The 21,565-nt window shown below is 54.3% G+C and overlaps 1 protein-coding gene across 1 annotated transcript; it reads right to left on the reverse strand.

The window, feature by feature from the left end:
• Positions 1–418: 418 nt before the first annotated feature.
• On the reverse strand, positions 419–6,953 carry TCF15 (transcription factor 15). The gene is made up of 2 exons (XM_045445026.1): positions 6,358–6,953; positions 419–1,370 (listed from the first exon to the last, which is right to left on the reverse strand). The coding sequence occupies exons 1-2, from the start codon at positions 6,874–6,876 to the stop codon at positions 1,296–1,298; spliced, it is 594 nt and encodes a 197-aa protein (XP_045300982.1). The 5' UTR covers positions 6,877–6,953; the 3' UTR covers positions 419–1,295.
• Between the last annotated feature and the right edge of the window lie 14,612 nt (positions 6,954–21,565).

Raw genomic sequence — 21,565 nt, forward strand, 5'->3', positions numbered from 1 at the left:
TCACCATCTTGGCTGAATCTGCGAAATGGGGAAACAGCAGCCTTCACCACGCGGGGCCCGCTAGGGCACAACCGGGACCTGGGGGCTGGCCCTCCAGTGGGGCATCTCCGGGCCAGGGGAAGGCTTTAGGGGTGGACGGACCTCACATCACCATCCTGCCACATGCCTTTGGGTGTCACTGGCCCCCCCAAATCATCTCAGCTAAAACAGGGGTAAGGATATCCCCCTTAGCACACGCTCCCTGTCTGTGAAGACACGGAGAAGGGACGGGTTACAGTCTAGAACATTCGAGTGGAGTTAAGTAGCTACTAAAGGAAGGAGGCTACCCTTTACCTTTGTGTGCTGACTTGGGATGACAGCCAACGTAGATCAGGAAACAGAATGCAAAGGAGCTGAAAGCAAGGACGACATGCTACCGTTTGGGTAAAGAGTGGAAGAAAGTATATACATACATATATATTTTTTCTGCATTTGCTTGGTTATTCATAGGGAATGGGACATCACAAAATCTGGTGGCCAAGGCTGCCCGCAGCAGGAGAACTAGTGGCTGGGGGACACGAGGGAGGGGAACTTTACCATGTTTCCTCTTGTACCTTTTGACTTGTGAACCATGTGAATAAATACATCCCTTATTCAAAAATAAATACATTTAACATTTCTTGCCAACCACATCAGACAGCTAGTGACTATTCACGAAGACTGTGGGGAAAGTTTAGTCATTTTGACTTTCGGAGAGGGGTCCTCCTGACGTCCCCCGGCCCCACACCCTCCAGGGCACAGGGGAGCACCTGCGGCATCTGGGCCTCTGTCAAGGGTCTAGGAGAGAGGCCACCTCCGACCTCTGCCGGGAGTCCCCCTCCCCCATTCTTCAGATGGGAATATCTTTTATTTAAAAATACTTTTTTATTTTAAACCCACCAATTCTCTCTCTCTCTCTCACACACACACACACACACACACGCACACACACACACACACACACACACACACTCATTCACAGATATGCACACATCCTCTGTCACCAACAGTCTTTGTTTTTCCAAAAGTTCTGCCTTGTCTCTGACCAGCTAGGGCTGGGACTGGCTGCATGGGTCCTCATGGCTCTCTGGGGTGTGGTGGAGCTGTCCCAGGGAGCCTGCCCGCAGGGTCATGGGCCCAGACCGTGGTCCTCAGGTCCCAACACGAAAGAGGTTTGGGTTGGGCTCCTGGGGTCTTCTCCCCTGTTCAACCAGCGGCTGCCCTCTGGCCTCCTTCTCCGGGGTCCTGCGTGGAATAACTGCCATAGGGGTCTAGGCTCATCTCCGTGGCACTCGGAGGGGGGCTACCCCCCTCACCTTCAAGCAGCTGCCCCCCAGGTCACGACGGCCACCCTGCAGGAGGAAAGAAGTTCGATCAGGTCACCATGAACGCTGGAACTAACCTCTGTGTCCAGCACTAGGGGACCTCGTAAATAAATCACAGCCGCACAATAAACTTCTCCACAGCAGAAGGCAGAAGAGACTCTTCAGGACTGATAGGGAATATTGGAGAGATAACATCATTCAAGGACAAAGGCAAGAACCGAGTGGATGTTCCTGTGTGCTGAGATTTCTGGAGAGAAGGGCATAAGGGAAATTGCTAATGGGTTTCCTCAGAGGAGAGGAATTTCGTGAGGAGGAGGCAAGATGGATGGGAGGGAGACTTTTTTTCTTTTTTTAATGCTATGTAACGTTTTACCTTTTTTTTTTTTTTTTTTTAATGTTTTCATTTATTTTTGAGACAGAGAGAGACAGCATGAGCAGGGGAGGGGCAGAGAGAGAGGGAGACACAGAATCCAAAGCAGGCTCCAGGCTCCGAGCTGTCAGCACAGAGCCCGACGCGGGGCTCGAACTCACGGACCGCGAGATCGTGACCTGAGCTGAAGTCGGACACCCAACTGACTGAGCCACCCAGGCGCCCCACATTTTACCTTTTTCATTTCTTCCCCATGTAATTTGTTGTTTCTTCTTTCTGTTTAATCCAATACATTTTAAATCATAATATTTTACATTTACAAACAAACCCCACAGTGGATCCTCCCCACTGCCCCATCGTCTGCCCAGTGGCTTACTCATCAACCTTCAGAAGTAGACTGTGGATTTCTGGCCTCCCTAAGGTGTTCTCTCCACCAGGAATGTGCTCTCTGGTCCTGTCTCCCTGGGAGGGCTTCTCTTCCTGCCACTACCCGGCACTTCTGGGGACATTCTACCAGGATAAAACTTAGAAGGGGACGGCGCGCTCTCTTTTTGTTCCCCATCAGGCTGGGGGCTCAGGGGGTGGTAGGGAAAAGTCCTTCGCTCTGTAGCCCTGAGCCTGGTGTGGAGCAGGCACTGACGAATGCTGCTTGAATCAGTGGTGCCCACTGGAAGATGGGCAAATGTTGGCAGCCCCCGAAGCCACCTGTCCCTCACCCTGCAGGGGTTGTCCCTACCCGGTATTGTGAGGTCTGACACGTGGGTTTCATCCTCACTCTAAGTCAGTGAGGTCACGGGCATTAGAGCAACCCCTCTGTTGAGGCTCCCGCCGCGGAATGCCTGGCCCAGAGGCACCCAGCCAGTTGGTAAAAAAGCTGGGCTAGAAATCCACGTTGTCCGACAGTCGGTTCTGCTTCCAGGACACGTTGATATCTGAAATCCCACTGCAAACGCTCACCCCACCACGCCTGGCGAGGAGATGGCGGGACAGGCATCTTTCTCAGCCATCTAGAGAAACAGCCAACCATCTGGGAGCTCTGCCCCCTGTCCCCTCCGCCCCTGGGCCCAGGTTGGGGCAGATCCATCCAGATGTGAGCCCAGCCTCCCTCGAGGCTCTCCGGGCCCAGGGACAACATGTTCATTCACAGGCAGGGCTATTTTGAGGGCTGAGGCCACCGTCCCAGCAGAGCCTGGGGCTTAGGCTTCTCACACAAATCTGGCAGGAGTGGCTGAGAAAGGGGGACAGGAGTGGGGAGGAAGAGGGTGTAGCATGCTGGGGGGTAAAAACACTGGCCTCTCACTCTTTCACTCTATTTCCTTGGGACGGGCAGAGGGGTTTTTTTTTTTTTTTGGCGGGGGGGGGGGGGAAGGGGGCGGGACTCCTCTACCCCAAGTCTGGCAGGCACGAGGAGACCCTGGTCTCATGATAACGCTGGGACCCTTCCTCTCCCTGAACTTCAGTGTCTTGTCTATGACGCGGGGACACAGTGATTCTACTGCTGCCCCAGGATGCAGCGTCATGCAAATGCAGCTGTGAAGGAGACTTGCAAAGTGCCAAAAGCACTTAGAAGGGCCCTGACTAGGCCCCAGCTTCTCTGGCCCCTAGGAACTCAGCGCCCAGGGCTCTGGGAAGCACGGTGGTTAGGAGCTGGGCTGGAGTGAAACAGATCTGAGCTTCAACCCCCGCTCTGCCTCGAACTACCTGTCAGACCTCAGGCAGGTGCCTTCACCTCACTGGGCCTGTTTCCCCACATGAAACGTGGAGGTGCTGTGAGGACTGATTATACGTATTTATAGGTGAAGCCCTTAGCACAGCATCACGCACACCCTAAGTGTTTAATAGGCGTTCACAAGTGGGGCGCCTGGCTGGCTCAGCCCGGTAAGCGCTTGACTCCCGCTCAGATCGTGATCTCGCGGTTCACATGTTCAAGTCCCGCGTCGGGCTCTGTGCTGACAGCTCAGAGCCCGGAGCCTGCTTGGGATTCTGTGTCTCCCTCTCTTTCTGCCCCTCCCCTGCTCACGCTCTCTCTCTCTCTCTCTCTCAAAAAATAAACATTAAAAAAATTTTTTTTAAATAGATGTTCACAAGTATCATTATCAGCATCACCTGGTAACGGTACCCCCTGCCCCCACCACCCGCCGGGCCACGTCAGCTCCCGAGCTGCTTATGCCAACTGGGGAGCGCCTTCCAAGATGATACTATCCAGCTCCACCCCCAGGTGACAGAAGGGGAAATGGGAGAGACAAGAACCCCACTCCCATCTCCTACTTGCTATTTCCATCACAGAGGGCCACACCAAACCCCTCCTTAAACAGAAAGATGCTCCAGAGAACAGGGTGGTCCACGGTGACCCCCACCTCAGCCATGTGGGAGGGAGGGGCTCAGAGTAGAGTGGCAGACTCTGGGTCTTGGAGCTGTCTGGCCCCCAAAGCTCAGAAGGGAGCCCCTGCAGTGGCCCCACAAGACAGCCAGCTTTCTTTCAGTGGAGCCTTCGAGGGGCCAGAGCTGGCCAGGATCGCCCCTCTCGCCTAATCCCAGAGGAGCCTGTAGGGATGAGCCTGGCTTCTGCAGCCAAATTTGGCTAGGTTCTTGGTCCTGTAGACAGATTGCAGGGAAACAGGCAGACCCGGGCAGCGTCCCTGGGATCCATGGGATAGGTGGAAACCAGCAGAAAGAACTCCCCCACCTGCTGTTGGTGTTGGGGCATATGGTAGGCACACCCTCTCCCCTGAGGCCTGCCCTTACAGTCCCCCACCCCGACTAACCTTTCCCACTTCCCAATCAGGCAGGCCTGAATCCGAACCCTCACCTCATCACGGACGGCGTCTCCGAACCAGTGACAGCATTGGTAGGCAGGTGGGGATAACCAGAGGCCCTCCCTCTCCCACTGCCACTGAGGGGCTTTAACCATAATATGTGAAGAGTGCTTAGCACACGAAATCAGTGCCCAACAAGGCTGCCTCCCCTCTGTGCTCTGCCCCTTTCCTTCTCTACCTCACGCATCCTGATGCCAACTCTCGAAGTGCCCTGTCCCTAGAACACCTTTCCTTACCCCCTCACCAGCCTTGTCTCTGTTCCCAAGCATCTGTCAGGAGTTCAGCCCCTGGCTGGGGGCACCTTCTGGGCTCTGACAGTCCCTTGGTGCTCCGCCTCCCCACCAGGAGAGTGCAGCGTCCCTGTCTCCATGCCCTTGGTCTGGCCCTGCCCCTGCACTGGGAGATCCTGACTGTGATGGGTGGGCACCCACAACCTGCTTCTCTGGGAATGTTCTCAGGGCCACCAAAAGGCGACTGTTGGGTAGATAAGGTTGGATGAACTGAATGAACAGGCGAAGTGCATCACTGTGGGCCCAGCCAGCCCTTCACATCTGGAGGCCTGCGGCCCACCTGGCTTCCCCTCCCAGCCTGGAACGCTGACCAGGGCCCATGGCTGGGAGCGGCAGGGTACAAACCAGAGCCTAAGAAAACTGACTCAGGGAATGTGAAGCAGCCATGGGGGTGAGCGGCCAGACTGGGAGTCTGATGAGTCAGAGGAGGGTGGTCTGAGGCCAGGACCCAGAGGCTTCCCCAGAACAGAGTGAAGTGGGGGACCCAGAGCAGCTGTTAAGAACCGAAGAATGGGGGTCTCAGAGGCCTGGCTCCAATCCCTCGTGGACTTTCACTTTCCAAAAGGCTGTGGGCCCCTCAGGGGCTCTCCCAGTCTCCAGGACCGAGAGGGAAAGATGCGGGATGAAGCGGGCTCCTTGGGGCCCAGGCAGGAGGAGAGCCAGCTTTCAACCAGGAGAGCCCCCAGGCAACCTGTGCCGCTACCCAGCCCCCCTCGCCCGCTCCCAGGCTGGCTCTCATCCTTGTCAGCGCGCGTGGGACGCACCACGAGATCCTAACTCCACCTCTGTCTAGCGGACTCAACAATGACTCTGCCCCACACTCCATCCCGTTTGGGGCTGGGGTGCCCTCAGGAGACCCCCCGTCTTCACTCCTGCTCATCGCTGGCTGCCTCAGAGTTTTAGCTGGGGGTATGCGTCCCTTTTGCTTCTCAGTCTCCTGCCCTGGGGTCAAGTCTTAGGATGCGGGACCACTACTTTACTGGGAAGGGTAGTTCGGGGCAACAGGCACGCATCGAGCAACAGAGCCTGCATCCCGGTTTCCCAGGTGAGTAACTGTGGGCATGGGATCACACCCCCCCAGCCTCGGATCTTCATCAGGGATAAAATGGCCAGAATAACTACCTGACTGGCTGAGTTCTTGGGAAGGTGAAAGGGGACGAGGAACGCACCTCGCACACAGGAAGAGCCCAATAAATGATGTCCTTTGTGACCATTTCCTCACGCTCTTTCCCCAGCACACCTTCAGGGAAAGGGATGTCTCTCAACGAGCAATGTCCGCTCTCAAAGAAATGCCCGAGCTCTGGGCTTTCCTGCACCACTTGTGTCTGGGGGACTTTGAGCGAGCGGTTCTGTTCCATCCACACCAAACCCTGGGCTTGGAGGGCAGCACCCCGCCCCCCCCAGCCCCCCCGACGAATTTCCTGTCGCTTCCCCCTCTCTTCAACTGGGGTCCCTGCTCCTCTTCTGCTCCCTAGGAGGCCCCGTCCCCCCGCCAACCCCTGCCCCGCGGCCACAGTCCTGGGGCTCCGCGCACTCACCCCTTTGCGCTGGTTGCTGAGGCAGAAGGTGCAGATGGAGCGCGGCTGGCGGCCGCCGTCGGGGGCAGCGGGGACCGCGCTCTTTGCACTGCCGGCCGCCCGGAAGCACGGCTGCCCGTCGTCGGCCGCGTCCCCCAGCAGCAGCACGTTGGCCAGGTGCGCGATGTAGCTGGACGCCAGGCGCAGCGTCTCGATCTTGGACAGCTTGCGGTCCACCGGCTCGGTGGGGATGAGCGTGCGCAGCGCCGTGAAGGCCGTGTTCACGCTCTGCGTGCGGTCCCGCTCCCGCGCGTTGGCCGCCTGCCGCTGTCGCACCACCACCACGGGGCCCGCGCCGCCGCCCGCCCGCCGCCCGCCCCCGGGGCCCGGGCCGCGCCGCGCCGCCTCCAGGCCCTCGCAGCAGCCGAACGACTGGTCGGACGCGTCGCTCTCGCTGCGGTTCTCCTCGTCCTCGCTCAGCAGCCGCACGTCTGGGTACAGCACGTGCGCGCCGACGGGGCGCAGCAGCGCGAACGCCATGGGCGCCCGGCCGCGTCCCTCCGTGCGCCGCGTCCCAGCGTCTGCCGCGCCGTGCGCTGCCGCGCGCTCCCACGGCCCCGCCGGCCCCCGCCTTATAGCCGGGGAGGGGCCAATCACGAGGCCGCCCCGGCGGGGGCGGAGGCCGCCTCCCTGGCCAATGGGGAGGCGCCCGCCGCGCCCCGGCCAATGGCGAAGCGCCCGCGCCCCCGGTTCCCCAGGTTGAAAGCAGCCCGCGAGCTAAGTGACCCGCCCTGAAGGCTTCAGTCCCCGCCGGCGAGCGGGGCGAGGGGCTGGGGGGGTCTGGGAGTCTGGGGGTTTGGGGTGGGTGTGCCCAGGTCTGGACCCTTTATCCGCGGTCTAGACCCGCAGGGGGACTCTCTTGGCTTCAGTTTCCTCGTTCCCAAAGAGGATTGCAGAGAAACTAGCCTGGGGTTTTCCCGCCTTCACATTCTAATACTGCGGTTCTGCAACTTTCGTTTGTGTAAGAAAGACTTGGGGAAGGGGGCTGTTGACAGGACAGATTCCTGGGTCCCCCCCGTTCTGATTCAGCAGGTCTGGAATGGGACCGAGGAATCTGCATTAGGGTGGTGTCCACGAAGAACACGTAGAGAAACACTGGAATCTTTCCAACTAAGGATTCCACAGTGTCACATCCTTAACAGCGAACTTAAAAAAAAAAAAAAAAAAAGGCAAAACAAAAACAACACACACAAACGCCAGTAGCTTCATTCATTCATTCATTCATTTATTCATTCAACAAGTATTTCTTGGATCCCTGCTATGTCAGGAATGGTTTTAGGTCTGAGAATAGAGAGGTGACCAACTCTGCCCTCATGGAATTGACATTTTGGTTGACGTCCTACCTTGTGCCACCCACTGTGCTGAGTACTTTACTGATCTTTACTGCTCCTTGCTGAAGTTGTGGGGGGTACCCCCGACCCCGATTTACAGATGAGAGAGCTCTGGCCTTCAGTCTTAACAAGAAGTGAGTGGAGTCATTAACCCCAGCCTGTGACTTCACTATCACCCCTGTCCCGCTAACCGCCCCCCCCCCCCAATAAAATGCAAATTGCTTTCCAGGGCACCTGGGTGGCTAAGTTGGTTAAGCCTCTGACTTCGGCTCAGGTCATGATCTCGCGGTCAGTGGGTTCAAGCCCCGCGTCGGGCTCTGTGCTGAAAGCTCAGAGCCTGTCTTTGCATTCTGTGTCTCTCCCTCTCTGCCCCTCCCCTCCAAAAGCTAAAGTAAAACATAAAAAAAAACTTTTTAAAATGCAAATTGCTTTCCTACACTCCCCACGATCCCACCCTGGCTCCACACCCATGCCCCCTCCCTCTTTGGAATGCCACCACACACATGGTGGGGGGGGGGGAGGCACTACTGTCTTCCCTCATTGCCTTCCTTCCTCCTGGGAAACCTAGATTGTTCAGCCTGACACATTCTTCTTCTCTGGGGCCCTGGGAAGAATTACTGTTGATGGCGGGTGGGGTCCCATGTCGTACCCCCTGCCCAGCTCCATCCTGGGGACCTGCCCAACCAGTATGGCTTGGCCTTGAAAATAACTTCTTCTTCAACCCTAACGCATCTGTGTGGTGGACAGGGCACAGGGAGTGAAGACGAAAGGTTCCTAGGTGCGTTTGGGCTTGTTTTCCTTTCTGGGCGATGCCTCCCAGCTCTGCCACACTGTGCTTTCCTGGCTTCCCCCACCCAGGCCAGAATGGGGGAGGGGAGCTCGAGGGTTTCCCTTGGCTGCTGGAAGAGCCGCCCCTGAAGTCCTCAAATTCCCCCCCTCCCCTCCCCCTCTCCCCCCATGTCAGGGGAAGTTCTGTTCTCACACCTGGCTCCTCCACCCCTCCTCATTTGACCGTGACCCCAGCCAGGCTGGGCTTTGGGGAGGAGGAGAAGGAGCCTGTGCGGCCCCCTCCCCACAGGGCCAGTCCCACACGCAGCCCCAGGCCAGGCTGCTGCTTCCTGAGCCGATGAGTTATTACCGGGAGATTTCCTTCCCTGTCTGCGCCTCCTCACAGGGGCTCCCGGCTCCCTTCACTTTCACTTTCTCCCCCTGCTCCCCCTCTCTTCTGCTCTCAGTCCTCAGGCAGCTTGAAATTCCTCTGTCCAGCCCCCTCCCCATTGCAGCTCCTGGTTGGAGAAGCCAACCGGGGGCATGAACCGGGCCCGGAAGCCAGGGAGGGCTTACTTGGTAGGCTCATTCATTCACTCACTCGCTCCGCAGGCAGGTTTTGACACAAGGGACCCTGGGAGTAAAATAAAACCATGAATGAGACTGAGCTGGGCCTTCTGCAGCCAAGAGGGGAAGGCGAGCTGTAAACAAAGAATTCCAGGACAATGTGGTAGGCGCAAGCTGGGCTCCAGCATCAAAGAACCCCGGGTCCTGCTCGAGGGTAGCTGCCTCTTGGAGTCTCCAGTTTCCTGCTCTGGACACTGAGGATAATAATAGCACCCATTCCGAGGGCTGGTAATGGTTCCGTGAGTTCATGCCAGTAAAGCCGGGGCCTGGCACATGTCGAGCACTCAACACGGGAGAGGACGTTGTGCTGAGGTTGTTGGGGGCCTGGGGGACGGCCCCAGATAGAGGAGCAACCCAGGACCTGCAGCTTTGACTCTGTTCTCAGCCTCGCCCCTGGGAGCAGCGATGGGGCCCTTGCCACATTCTCAGCTCACACAGAAGGGGCTCAGCTCCTCCCATCCTCTGTCTCTGTCTCCTGGTCCCCTGCTCCAGCCATACTGGCCTCCTCACCACCTGTGGAGCCCACCTCTGCCTGGTATGCCCCACCCCTGGATATCCCCATAGCTTATTCCCTCACTTCCTTCCAAGTCTTCACTTAAATTTCACCTCCTAAGGGAGGGCTCCCCCTCCCCCACTGCCCCTCACTGCTCCTACCCCCTCCAACATCCCTGTGGCTCTCCCTCTCCACCTTATCCTGATCTCCTTCTCTCCATAGCATTTGTTACCACGTTCATTCATTCATCTGCACATATTAATTGAGCACCTACTATGTGCCAGGCATAGTTCCGGCTCTTGGGAAACACAGCAGTGAACATGCTGCACGTTTATTTGTCTCTTTCCACTGGAATATAAGTGTCATGGGGCAAGGACATTGTGTTTTTGCTCGTCTCACTTCCTCTGGGTCACAAACTTCCAAGGTAGGTGTCATTATTATTCCCAATTTACAGATGAAGAAACTGACGTTCCGAGAGTGGAAAGTGACCTGCCTGAGGTCACACAGTGGGCCGTAGGGGAGCTCAGTTCAGTCAGACCCCCTTCCCCGGCCATATGGCCTCTCTGGCAACACAGAGGCTGAAGGGCTGAGTAGGAGCCCCTCGGGTAAGAGGAGGAGGGTCCTACGGGTTGAGAGGCAGCAGCTGGCCCCCCTGCCTTCCTGGCCAGGGTACCTTGGGCTTCGATCCCCCCGAAATACTCAGAGTTTCTCTGAGGCCAGCTCTGCCTTTGCCCCAGCTCTTCTCCCTGCCTGGAGCGCTCAACCCTTCCATCTTACCAACAGCCCTACTCCTCTGCCAAAGTTCAGTGCAGCTTCTCGGTGAAGCCCGCTTTGCTGTTCCTCCTCTACCCGGTGCAAGTCTGGTATGCTGATCACACTGTCTTTTGATTTCTCTCCTGTTGTCTCTGATTCCTCATTCTCATTTCCTTCCCTGCACAGGACACGTGCTCTAACACATCTATCTTCAAAGACTTCATTCTCTTAAAGATGTTTAATATTTTATTTTTATTTTTGAGACAGAGACCGGGCACGAGTGGGGGAGGGGCAGAGAGAGAGGCAGACCCGGAACCCGAAGCGGTCTCCGGGCTCCGAGCCGTCAGCCCAGAGCCCGACGTGGGGCTCGAACTCACCGCGAGATCATGACCTGAGCCGAAGTCGGACGCTCAACCGACTGAGCCACCCAGGCGCCCCTTAAAGACTTCTTTTTTCTTTTTTAATTTAATTTTTTTTTTCAACGTTTATTTATTTTTGGGACAGAGAGAGACAGAGCATGAACGGGGGAGGGGCAGAGAGAGAGAGACACAGAATCGGAAACAGGCTCCAGGCTCTGAGCCATCAGCCCAGAGCCTGACGCGGGGCTCGAACTCACGGACCGCGAGATCGTGACCTGGCTGAAGTCGGACGCTTAACCGACTGTGCCACCCAGGCGCCCCCCTTTTTTTTTTTTTAAAGAGCAGTATTAGGTTTACAACAGAACTGAGAAGGTACAGAGACTTCCCATATTCCCTTTGCCCCACCACATGAACAGCCTCCCCAATATCAACACCACTCGCCAGAGCGGCACGTTTGTTACAATCGATGAATCTACATCGTCACTTCATTGTCACTCGGAGTCTGCAGTTTACCTTAGGATCCACTCCTGGTGTTGTACATTCTGTGGATTTGGACAAATGTTTATAATGATGTTGTCATCATACCATCATTATGGTATCACACCGACTATTTTCGCTGCCCTAAAAATCCTCGGTACCCTGCCTGTTCGTCTACACCCCTCCCCTGCAACCACTGATCCTTGGATTGTCTCCTTTTTGCCTTTTCCAGAATGTCATATAGTGGGAATTATACAGTACGTAGCCTTTTCGGGTTGACTCTTTCACTTAGAAATATCCCCTTATGTTCCTTCCACGTCTTTGCACGGCTTGATAACGCATTTTTTTAAGCGTTGAATAATATTCCATTGTCTGGATGTATCACAACTTACTTGCCCATCCACCTACGGAAGACATCTTGGTTTTTCCAAAGTTTGGCCATTATGAATAAGGCCGCTATAAGCATTGTGTGCAGGTTTTTGACTAAACATGAGTTTTCGACTCCTTTGGGTAACTACCAAGGGGCCGGATTGTATGATGAGAGTATGTTTTGGGGCGCCTGGGTGGCTCAGTCGGTTGAGCGTCCGACTTCGGCTCGGGTCATGATCTCGCGGCTTGTGGGTTTGAGCCTCGCATCGGGCTCTGTGCTGATGGCTCGGAGCCTGGAGCCTGCTTCGGATTCTGTCTCCCTATCTCTCTGCTCCTCCCCTGTTCACGCTCTGTCTCTCTCTCTCTCTCAAAAATAAATAAACATAGGGGCGCCTGGGTGGCGCAGTCGGTTAAGCGTCCGACTTCAGCCAGGTCACGATCTCACGGTCCGTGAGTTCGAGCCCCGCGTCGGGCTCTGGGCTGATGGCTCAGAGCCTGGAGCCTGTTTCCGATTCTGTGTCTCCCTCTCTCTCTGCCCCTCCCCCGTTCATGCTCTGTCTCTCTCTGTCCCAAAAATAAATAAACGTTGAAAAAAAAAAAAAAATAAATAAATAAACATTAAAAAATTAAAAAAAAGAGTATGTTTAGTTTTATAAATCTTTTTTTAATGTTTATTCATTTTTGAGAGACAGAGACAGAGCATGAACGGGGGAGGGGCAGAGAGAGAGGGAGACACAGAATCCGAAGCAGGCTCCAGGCTCCGAGCCGTCAGCACAGAGCCCGATGCGAGGCTCAAACCCACAAGCCGCGAGATCATGACCTGAGCCAAAGTCGATGCTCAACCAACTGAGCCACCCAGGTGCCCCTATTACTTGCCATCTTAAGTTCAGTCAGGCAAGATAAGAATATATTTCTGTCTCATATTCAAGGCATTTGCAGGTCTGGCGTTCTGTGCTGTGGTATATCCAGCCCCTAAGGTAGCCCCCAGTGATCCTAGTCTCCTGGTATTTGCCCCCTTGTGTAGACCCTCCCGCACTGAATCACATCTGACTTGTGTGACCAGAGGATCTGGCAGAAGTGATAGTGTGTGCCTTCTACCTAGCTGATGAAAGCACTGAGCTTCTGCCCTGATCTCTTGAATCACTCACTCTGGGGACAGCAGCCACCCTGTGATGAGGACACTCAAGTTGTCCTGTGGAGAGGCCCACGTAGGGAGGGACCAAGGTCCCCAGCCTACAGGCGACACCAATTTGCCAGCCGTGTGAGTAAGCCTCCTTGGATGTGGATCCTGGATTCCTGAGCTAAAGGAACTGCGAAAAATAGCCAAGATAATACAGAAAGGCCAAGGCAGAGACAATAAATAATTATCGGTGTTGTGAGTCCCTAAGTTTAGTGTCTTTGGTGATGCAACCTTACACAGCTAAAGCAGATGGTGTCAGGGACCCAGGCTCTGTCTATCTTTTTGCCCCGTCGAATGTGGCTTCCGCTCTCTAAGTTGTCTCATGGACCCAAGTGGCTGCAGGGGCCATTCGGTCTGCTTTCCGACCAGAAAAAAAGGAGAAAGAAGCGGAAGGAGGAAGGGCACACTCCACCCTTTGGGGACACCTGTCTGGGAGTTACAACCTCACTTCTGCGTTTGTCCCATTGACCAGATCTTGTATTTGCCCAGAGGTTAACTGCAAAGGAGGCTGGGAAATGTAGTCTTCATTGCAGGCAGCCACCCATTTGGCCGGACGTGGGGTTTCTAATTAGCAGAGAAGAAGAGAAGACTAGCTATCGGGTCACAACTAGCAAAGTCTGCCGTAGGTGTTATCTCTGGAGTTAACACAGTGTCGGATGGTTCAGTTTGCAGACTGGGGAGCCTGATGGGTTGGGTTTACCTCTGCCACTTACCAGCTGTATGGTCTTGAAAATTTTCCTGGGTGTCTCTGTGCCTCAGTTTCCTCATCTGTAAAACAGGGATCGTCATAGAGCCTGCCTGCAGAGCGTGGTTGTGAGGAGGAAGCGGGACAGTCCTGGCACCCGATATGTGCTGTACGAGCACTGTTGGCATTATTTCCTCTTTACAAGGTGTTTTCTTTTTCTTTTTCTTTTTTTTTTCAACGTTTATTTATTTTTGGGACAGAGAGAGACAGAGCATGGACGGGGGAGGGGCAGAGAGAGAGGGAGACACAGAATCGGAAACAGGCTCCAGGCTCTGAGCCATCAGCCCAGAGCCCGACGCGGGGCTCGAACTCACGGACCGCGAGATCGTGACCTGGCTGAAGTCGGACGCTTAACCGACTGCGCCACCCAGGCGCCCCTTTACAAGGTGTTTTCTCAAGGTCCCACGATCAGTTAAGCGAGGCAAGCAGAAGGTGGCTTGATGGCAATTTCCCCCAAGACCCAGGTCAGTACTCGGCACGTACTGAGCATCCAGCCACAGAGATGCCGGGTTTTGTTTTCTCCTGTCGCGCTGTTCAGGCTAATGAGAAAGCGCCATTGACCTCCGTCACGTGGCTCCTCTGGCATGGGGCTGGTGCCTTTGATTCCACCCCTGGAGCTCACTCCTTCAAGGACCCTCCAGGCCGTCGTTTTTCAAGACTGAACTCCTGGAAGCTAGTGTTCTGGAAGGTGCCCAGCTTTCCATGATTTAAAAGTCTGGGAAGCTACATTTGGCATCCCCCTTCTAGAGAACGGTAGCGCTTCCCACATGTTAAAGGTTCTGAGAAATCCTGCAGCAAATCAACGCATCGGGCTTCAATCCAATCTGCATTTTCTAGGCTTATGTGACCACAGACCCTCCCACCCAAACCCGTACCCTCACCCCACGTCAGTTACCTAATAGAGACTATAGACATTTCTCCAGGCTGTTATCAGTGATGTCCGCCTTAGTGTGAGTGGGTATTACCCTACCCTTTCTTGAGAGCATGTCTGATAGGAGCAAGGTGGTAGTGAGTAGGGGGCATTGGTTACCGGGCACTGCTGGGTTAAGAAGGGGACTTCCAGGCATTTCCCCAGAGCCCTACTCTCTAAGGGACACTAAAACATCATTGGAAATGTTACATGTTGGGAGAAAAAAATGTGTTTCGTGGCACTTCTATGAGGGGAAAGTGCAATGAAAATGAAAATAATTATAATAATAATAATAACAATTTATTATTATTGAGGGATTGTTACATGCCAGATACTCTTCTAAGCACTTGAGTGCATTTTCTCATTTAACCCTCAGAACAGCCCCATGAGTTAAGTACTTTCTTTTTTTCTTGACAGAGAGAGCACCAGGTGTGTGAGTGGGGGAGGGGCAGAGAGAGAGGGAGAGAGAGAATCCTAAGCAGGAGTTGAGCATGCCCAGTGTGGAGCCCAGCATGCCCAGCACGGAGCCCAGCATGGGCTGCGAGATCACCCACTAAGTACTATTAATAGTCCCATTTCACAGAGGGGGTAGATTAAGGAACAGAGAGGTTAAGTAACTTGCCTGAGGTCACACAGCTAGGGAGTGGACAGGAATTGTCTGATAAATTGCTTGTGGTGAGAATGAGGCGGGAAGAGCCCCACTCTGGGGGTAGTTGAAGCTTAGATGCTTACAGAACTCTGCTCTAGGGAGAAAGGGCCCGTTAGCTGCCGTACTCCGATTTTGTTGAGTAGGGGATGCAAGTTTGGGGCCAGCATGGAGTTGCTCAATTACCGAAGGGAAGCTGAGATAGCGATGGGTGCCCTCCCTCAGCTCCATCCCTCCAAAGAAATGTTGGGCGGTGCTCAAAGACCATGACATTGAAGGAAGTGCTCAATAGTTCAGCCCTCCCAGGCCACCTACCGGGCTCAGGTTGGCCCTAACACCTGTGCCAGGTGACGGTCACGGTCACTGAGATCCCTCCCGCAGAAGAGCAAGAGGATGCTCAATGAAACCACTATTGAAGGAGTCTTTTGAAAATTCAAGGCGGCCTGCTGAAATCCTCAAGGCCAGGTGTCAGGGGCCCGGGGCCCATCCTGAACTCAGCTGCTGATCGTGCCCTTGGGCATTTCTCTTCCCCTCTGCAAGCTAGATAGTGGGGGAGGGGTGTGTGCAGGCTGGGGGAGTGGCCCCGGGAGAACTCTGACATCAGATCATACTCCCCCCCACCCCCATTCCAGATTTACTAGCTCAGCCCAGACAATAAGATTTTAGAGAAGAACAAGATCAGGGACCTAGAGCAGTCTGGAAAGGCTTCCCGGATCAAGCTTAGGGGGTCTCAGCTGCCTTAAATAAGAGACCCCATGATGAAGATGTGTTTCGGTCTATCCTCTGTGGTCAGTGGTGATGCTGGCACAGCAGAGCCATTTGTAGGTTGCTCTCTGAGATTGACATGCAGACACTGTTACCTACACACAATATCCAGCCCCTCCCCACTGCCATCAACAGAACCCCGATTTGTCCTGGGCAGCAGTGGGTCTAGTTATAAACATTCCCTTTCTCAGCCTTCCTTGCAGCAAGGGACGGCCATGTGGCTCATTGTGGCCAATGAGATAAAGAGAGAAGCCCCCAGGGAAAGACCCATTTTCCCAAATGAAATTACAGAGTCTCCCAGGAAGGTTTGCCCCTTAACCTTCAGCCTCTTCCTGCCTGGAATGGAGACGCCATGTTTGGAGCTATAGCAGCCAACGTGGTGCCATGAGGACAAAAGTCACATGCTAAGGATGGCAGAATGGAAATCCAGAAGGCCTGAGTCCTTGATGATTTCTTTGAGAAGCCACACCAGTCCCTAAACTCTTGAAAAGTTAAAAAAAATTCCTATTTGGTGAAGCTAGTCTATTGGGTTTCTGTTACGTGCAGCCAAAGACATAATCAACACATCCGGGTCTCAACGTGAATGATGTCTGTAACACCACCATCTACGGTGCCCTCTGTGCCAGATACATTGTTTCATTTCATCTTCTCCATGGTAGAAGCTGGGGGCCGTAATTGCCATCATGGTACAGAAAAGGACATCAGGGCTCTGAGGAACTGACCAATTTGCCCAAGATGGCCCGGCTAGGAGACTAGCAGGTCAAGAGTTGGACCTGAATCTCTAATTTTCTTTTCTTTTTTTAATGTTTATTTATTTTTGAGAGAGAAAGAGAAAGAGCAGGGAGGAGCGGGGGGGAGGGGTGGGGGGGTGGGGAAAGGGGACAGAGAGGATCCAGGATCCGAAGCAGGCTCTGTGCTGACAGCTGAGAGCCCCATATGGGGCTCGAACCCACGAACCGTGAGATCATGACCTGAGGTGAAGTCGGACGCTTAACTGATGAGCCACCCAGGTGCCCCTGAGTCTCTCATTCTCTTAAGTCTGTATTAATAGCTCCAGTGGTTTACAAACATGACCTCCATTCTCCCCACCAAGGGGGGGGGTCTATGTCCTTTCCCCTTTGAGTCTGGGCAGGCTTGTGGCTGCTTCGACCACTTGAATTTGGCAGAAGTGACCCCCCTGTGGCTTCTGAAGCTGGGTCATAAAAGGTGATGCAGCTTCTGCCCGGTTCACTGGAACCCTCTTGCCTGGAGCTCAGAGTTGCCATGGAGCAAGTTCAAATGCCTGGAGACTACCACGCTGAGAGGAAGCCCAGGCCACATGGAGATGCTTCTGATGAGTTGTACTGTTCTTCCAGTCCTCCCAGCCCAGGGGACAGATATGTGAGTAAAGATGCCTTCGTATGATTCTAGCCCCAGCTGTCGAGTCTTTCCAGTTGAAGCCTCAGCCATCAGGAAGCAGAGACAAGCCTTCCCTGCTGTGCCCGTTATTACAAAACCTGAATTACAGAATCTGTGAGCATAAGAAAATGGTTGTTTTAAGACACCAAGTGGTGGGGTAATTTGTCCCACAGCAATACTAACGGTGACTGTAGCTCACTCCAGTGCCTCTGGAATATCCTCACACCTAAAAGCACCAAAAGCCTGAGAGTAGTTGATTTAAAAAAAAAAAAAAATTTTTTTTTAATGTTTATTTATTTCTGAGACAGAGCACAAGTGGGGGAGGGGCAGAGAGCGAGGGAGACACAGAATCCGAAATAGGCTCCAGGCTCCGAGCTGTCAGCACAGAGCCCGACACGGGGCTCGAACTCACCAACTGTGAGATCATGACCTGAGCTGAAGTTGAACACTCAACCGACTGAGCCACCCAGGCGCCCCAGGGTTGCAAGTACATTTTAGAGAGGAGGCAAATTCGTTAGTATGGACTCTTTGAATAATAAGGACTTGTGGACAGCGGGGCGCCTGGATGGGTCAGTGGGTGAGGCAACCCACTCTTGATTTTGGCTCAGGTCGTGATATCGCGGTTCTCGGGATCGAGGCCCACGTGGGGCTCTGTGCTGTCCATGCAGAGCCTGCTTTGGGTTCCCTCTCTCTTTTTCTCTCTCTCTCTCTTTCTCTCTCTGCCTCTCCCATGCATGCGTGCACAGACATGCACACTCTCCCTCTCTCTCTCTCAAAGTAAATAGACTTGAAAACATAAGGATTGACAGTATTATTTAATCCATTCAGGACTTGTGGTCCTGATTAATGATAACTGGAGGAAGTGAGACACTGAGCAGATACGGTGTATCCCAAGAGCCTTGCTTTTCTCATTTGGGGAGTGGGGGTGATGATGGTTTGCGAAGGGAGGGGGTCGTAGCAATGACATCAACCATCATTTATGAGGGTTGCATACTGAACACGTGACATGCCTATTTTCATCGACTCCTCACAACAGTCCTTATGAGATAGATCCTATTATTAAGCCCATTTTATAGATGAGGAAGCTCGAACCCAGCCAGGTTAAGGACTTTGCCCAAATCTGACAAACGAGACCAGACAAAGCTGGACCCCCTTTCTGTCTGAGTCTCCCACGCATGTTCTTTCCCACTCTGTTCCAGACTGCTCCAGGGCCCATGTTTATAAGACGCTTGATGTATCACATGCTCACAGTAAGTGGACGCTTTGCTGATGACCCTAACCTGGGATCTGGGGTCTTTGAGGCAGTTCTAGAGAGGGAGGGGGGAGGGTGAGCCCTGGGCAGGGTTGGGGAGGCGCAGAGTAAGAACCATTAGGGAAGGAAAGAGTCTGTGTTGTTGGAAGGCAGGGAGCTAGGAAGGTCTTGAATCAGACCCCGTGGTCCCCTCCCACAGAGGGTTAAAGCAGCCCAGCCTCCTTCCGGCTGAGCGGAAATCAGATTTTGAGAGCGGAGCAGAGCTCCAGAGGGATGTTTTTCTTCTCCATTTGTCTGCTGTGGCCGGCCCATAAAATCTACCGGAACTCATGCTGAACGGGGGACGTGGAGAATGCAGGGGTGGGAGATGGGGGGTGGGGGGCGGGGAAGCCCTTATCAGGGCAGAGACTGCTCCCGTCTTCAAGGCTCCACCTCTGGGTCAGGGGATCCCCTCTGGAGGCCTGGCAAGATTTCTCGGATGAGAGCATGTACAAGGAAGAAGGACACCTCCTCCCCCAAGTGAACTTGGGGGGTGAGGAGTGAGTGTGTGATTCAGGTCCTCCCCACGCCCCCCCACCCCCCCCCACCCCCGCTTCTATACTTGGTGTTGGGCAAAACCTCTGCCTGCTTCCTCATCGGAGAACCCAGGGAACCAGAGCCAGATGACCACCATCCTTGATTTCCCAGGCAGAGCTGACAGTTTGAGGGGTTTTTCTATCTAGCGGGCCGGCACTTTGCACGCATTTCCTCCCCCTGAAGACAGTGCAATTATTATCACTCCTGTTTTACCGTAAACTGAGGCTCGGAGAGGCAAGGCGGCCTGCCCAATGTTGCCCACGAGAAGGGGCAGGGCAGGATTTAAGCCCAGACAGTCAGTGCCCCAACCCACCTCTCAAGTCTCCCAGTGTGAGTGTCGCTACTCTCCTTGTCCTTGGTTGCCCTCTCCCATTTCTCTTGGTTGATCCCTCACTCTTTATCAACGTTTATTTATTTTTGGGACAGAGAGAGACAGAGCATGAGCGGGGGAGGGGCAGAGAGAGAGGGAGACACAGAATCGGAAACAGGCTCCAGGCTCTGAGCCATCAGCCCAGAGCCCGACGCGGGGCTCGAACTCATGGACCGCGAGATCGCGACCTGGCTGAAGTCGGACGCTTAACCGACTGCGCCACCCAGGCGCCCCTATCCCTCACTCTTTAAGACTCACCTTGTGCCGTCACCTCCTCCAGGAAGCCTGCCCTGACTAGCCAAGCCAGATTAGGGCTCCTCTCTGGCTGCCTGTGCGCCTGAGAGGTAACGGTTTTGGTTCCTGGGCTGTGAGTCCTGTCTAGTTCTTCCCTGTGCCTCCTGCCAACAAGGGGAACTTTCTATTTGCCTTGACAATTTTAAGTGCTCGTAGCAGTTTTAGAACATGGCCCCGTTGAGAGGTGGGGTCCACTGCGCCTTCCACTTGAGTCTGGGGGGGGCTTGAGACTTGCGTTCACGAAGGAAACATGGCAGAATCTAGGTGACATCCGAGGCGGAGTCATAAAGGGTGATGCAGTGATGCAGCCTCACCTTGTTCACTGGAACACCTGTTCTTGGAGCCCTGAGTTTGGAAGAAGTCCAAGTGCTCTGAGACCGCCATCCTGTGAGGAAGCCCGGGCCACCCGGGGAGGTCCTGCTTGCGGTTCTGGTCCAGGGGCCTCCAAGTGATTCCAGCCCTCAGCTGTCGATTCACATCCAGGCTTCGAGTCTCCCAATGGAGACACCAGGGACCAGAGACTAGCCATCCCCACCACGCTTGGTCTGAATTCATGAGCACCCTAAAACGGTGGTTGCGTGAAACCACTGAGTTTTGGGGTTTCTTTCCAGGGTTATTGCAGTGGTCTCCTCCCAGGGCTCCTTGAACTTTCCATTTCCCACCCTGGTTCCCCGGCAGTGTGTTCTTTTTTTTTTTTTTTAACGTTTATTTATTTTTGAGACAGAGAGAGACAGAGCATGAACAGGGGAGGGGCAGAGAGAGGGAGACACCGAATCTGAAGCAGCCTCCAGGCTCTGAGCCATCAGCCCAGAGCCCGATGCGGGGCTCGAACTCACAGACCGCGAGATCATGACCTGAGCTGAAGTCGGACGCTTAACCGACTGAGCCACCCAGGCCCCCCCCCCCCCCCCCCCCGCCGGCAGTGTGTTCTTGACACAGCAGTCAGGCGCGTCCTGTAAGGCACAGAGCCGACAGTGTCCCTCTTCAGCACCAAACCTTCCCTTGGCTTCCAGTTCACTCAGAGTGAAAAGCCAGATCTTTATGATGAGCCACGTGTGATCTGCCCTGTCCCCCACCCTTTTCCTCCTCCGTCCTGTCTCCCACCCTCTTCCTTTACCGACTCCTCTCCAGCCACACTGGTCTTGTTACTCTTCATACACCGGACCCTCTGCCTCAGGACACTTGCACTTGCTGTGGACAGCACTCCACTACCTGGAGCGCTCTTCCTCTAGGTATCGCTTGGTTCACCGCCTCATCTTGTTCAAGTCTTTGCTCAGATGTCACCTTCTCAGTGAAGGCCCGCCCTATTGAACCCTCTGAGTTCTCCTCATTCCCAAACCACTTGCCTTACTTTATTTTTTATTTTGCCATGGTCCTTCTCAGGGCATCTGCCCGAGAACCCTGCCCACTGCCCCTGAGGCCTTGACTCGCTCCTTCCTGTGCTCTAAAATCGGGCCCCTTCCATCGGTGACCTCCCGGATGCTGCTGGGGGAGGTGAGGCGGGGCAGGTTTGTTGCAAAGAACTGTGTGTGGCCCTGAGCAGCACGCGGCACCTCAGTTTGCTCGTCCGGAAAATGGGAATGACAGGAGGATGGATTTCAAGGCAGGGCCGTGAACCTGAATGAGATACTGGCATGGAAGTCCTTGGTAAACAGAAGTGCTCCACGGACCCAGGAGGGGGTAAAGGCACAAGGAACAAAACCTAGCTCTGCCACCAGGCTCAGTCTCATTGCTTGCAAAATGGGCTGAATGTGCTAGGGCTGTTGAGAGTTTCAAAACGCAAAGGAGATTCCTTGCACTCAGTAAACGTGCAAGAGTTGTTTGCTTTTATTCATGGTGATTCTTTTTTTAATGTT

The sequence above is a fragment of the Leopardus geoffroyi genome, chromosome A3 (genome assembly GCF_018350155.1).
Source record: "Leopardus geoffroyi isolate Oge1 chromosome A3, O.geoffroyi_Oge1_pat1.0, whole genome shotgun sequence".
Classification (NCBI taxonomy): domain Eukaryota; kingdom Metazoa; phylum Chordata; class Mammalia; order Carnivora; family Felidae; genus Leopardus; species Leopardus geoffroyi.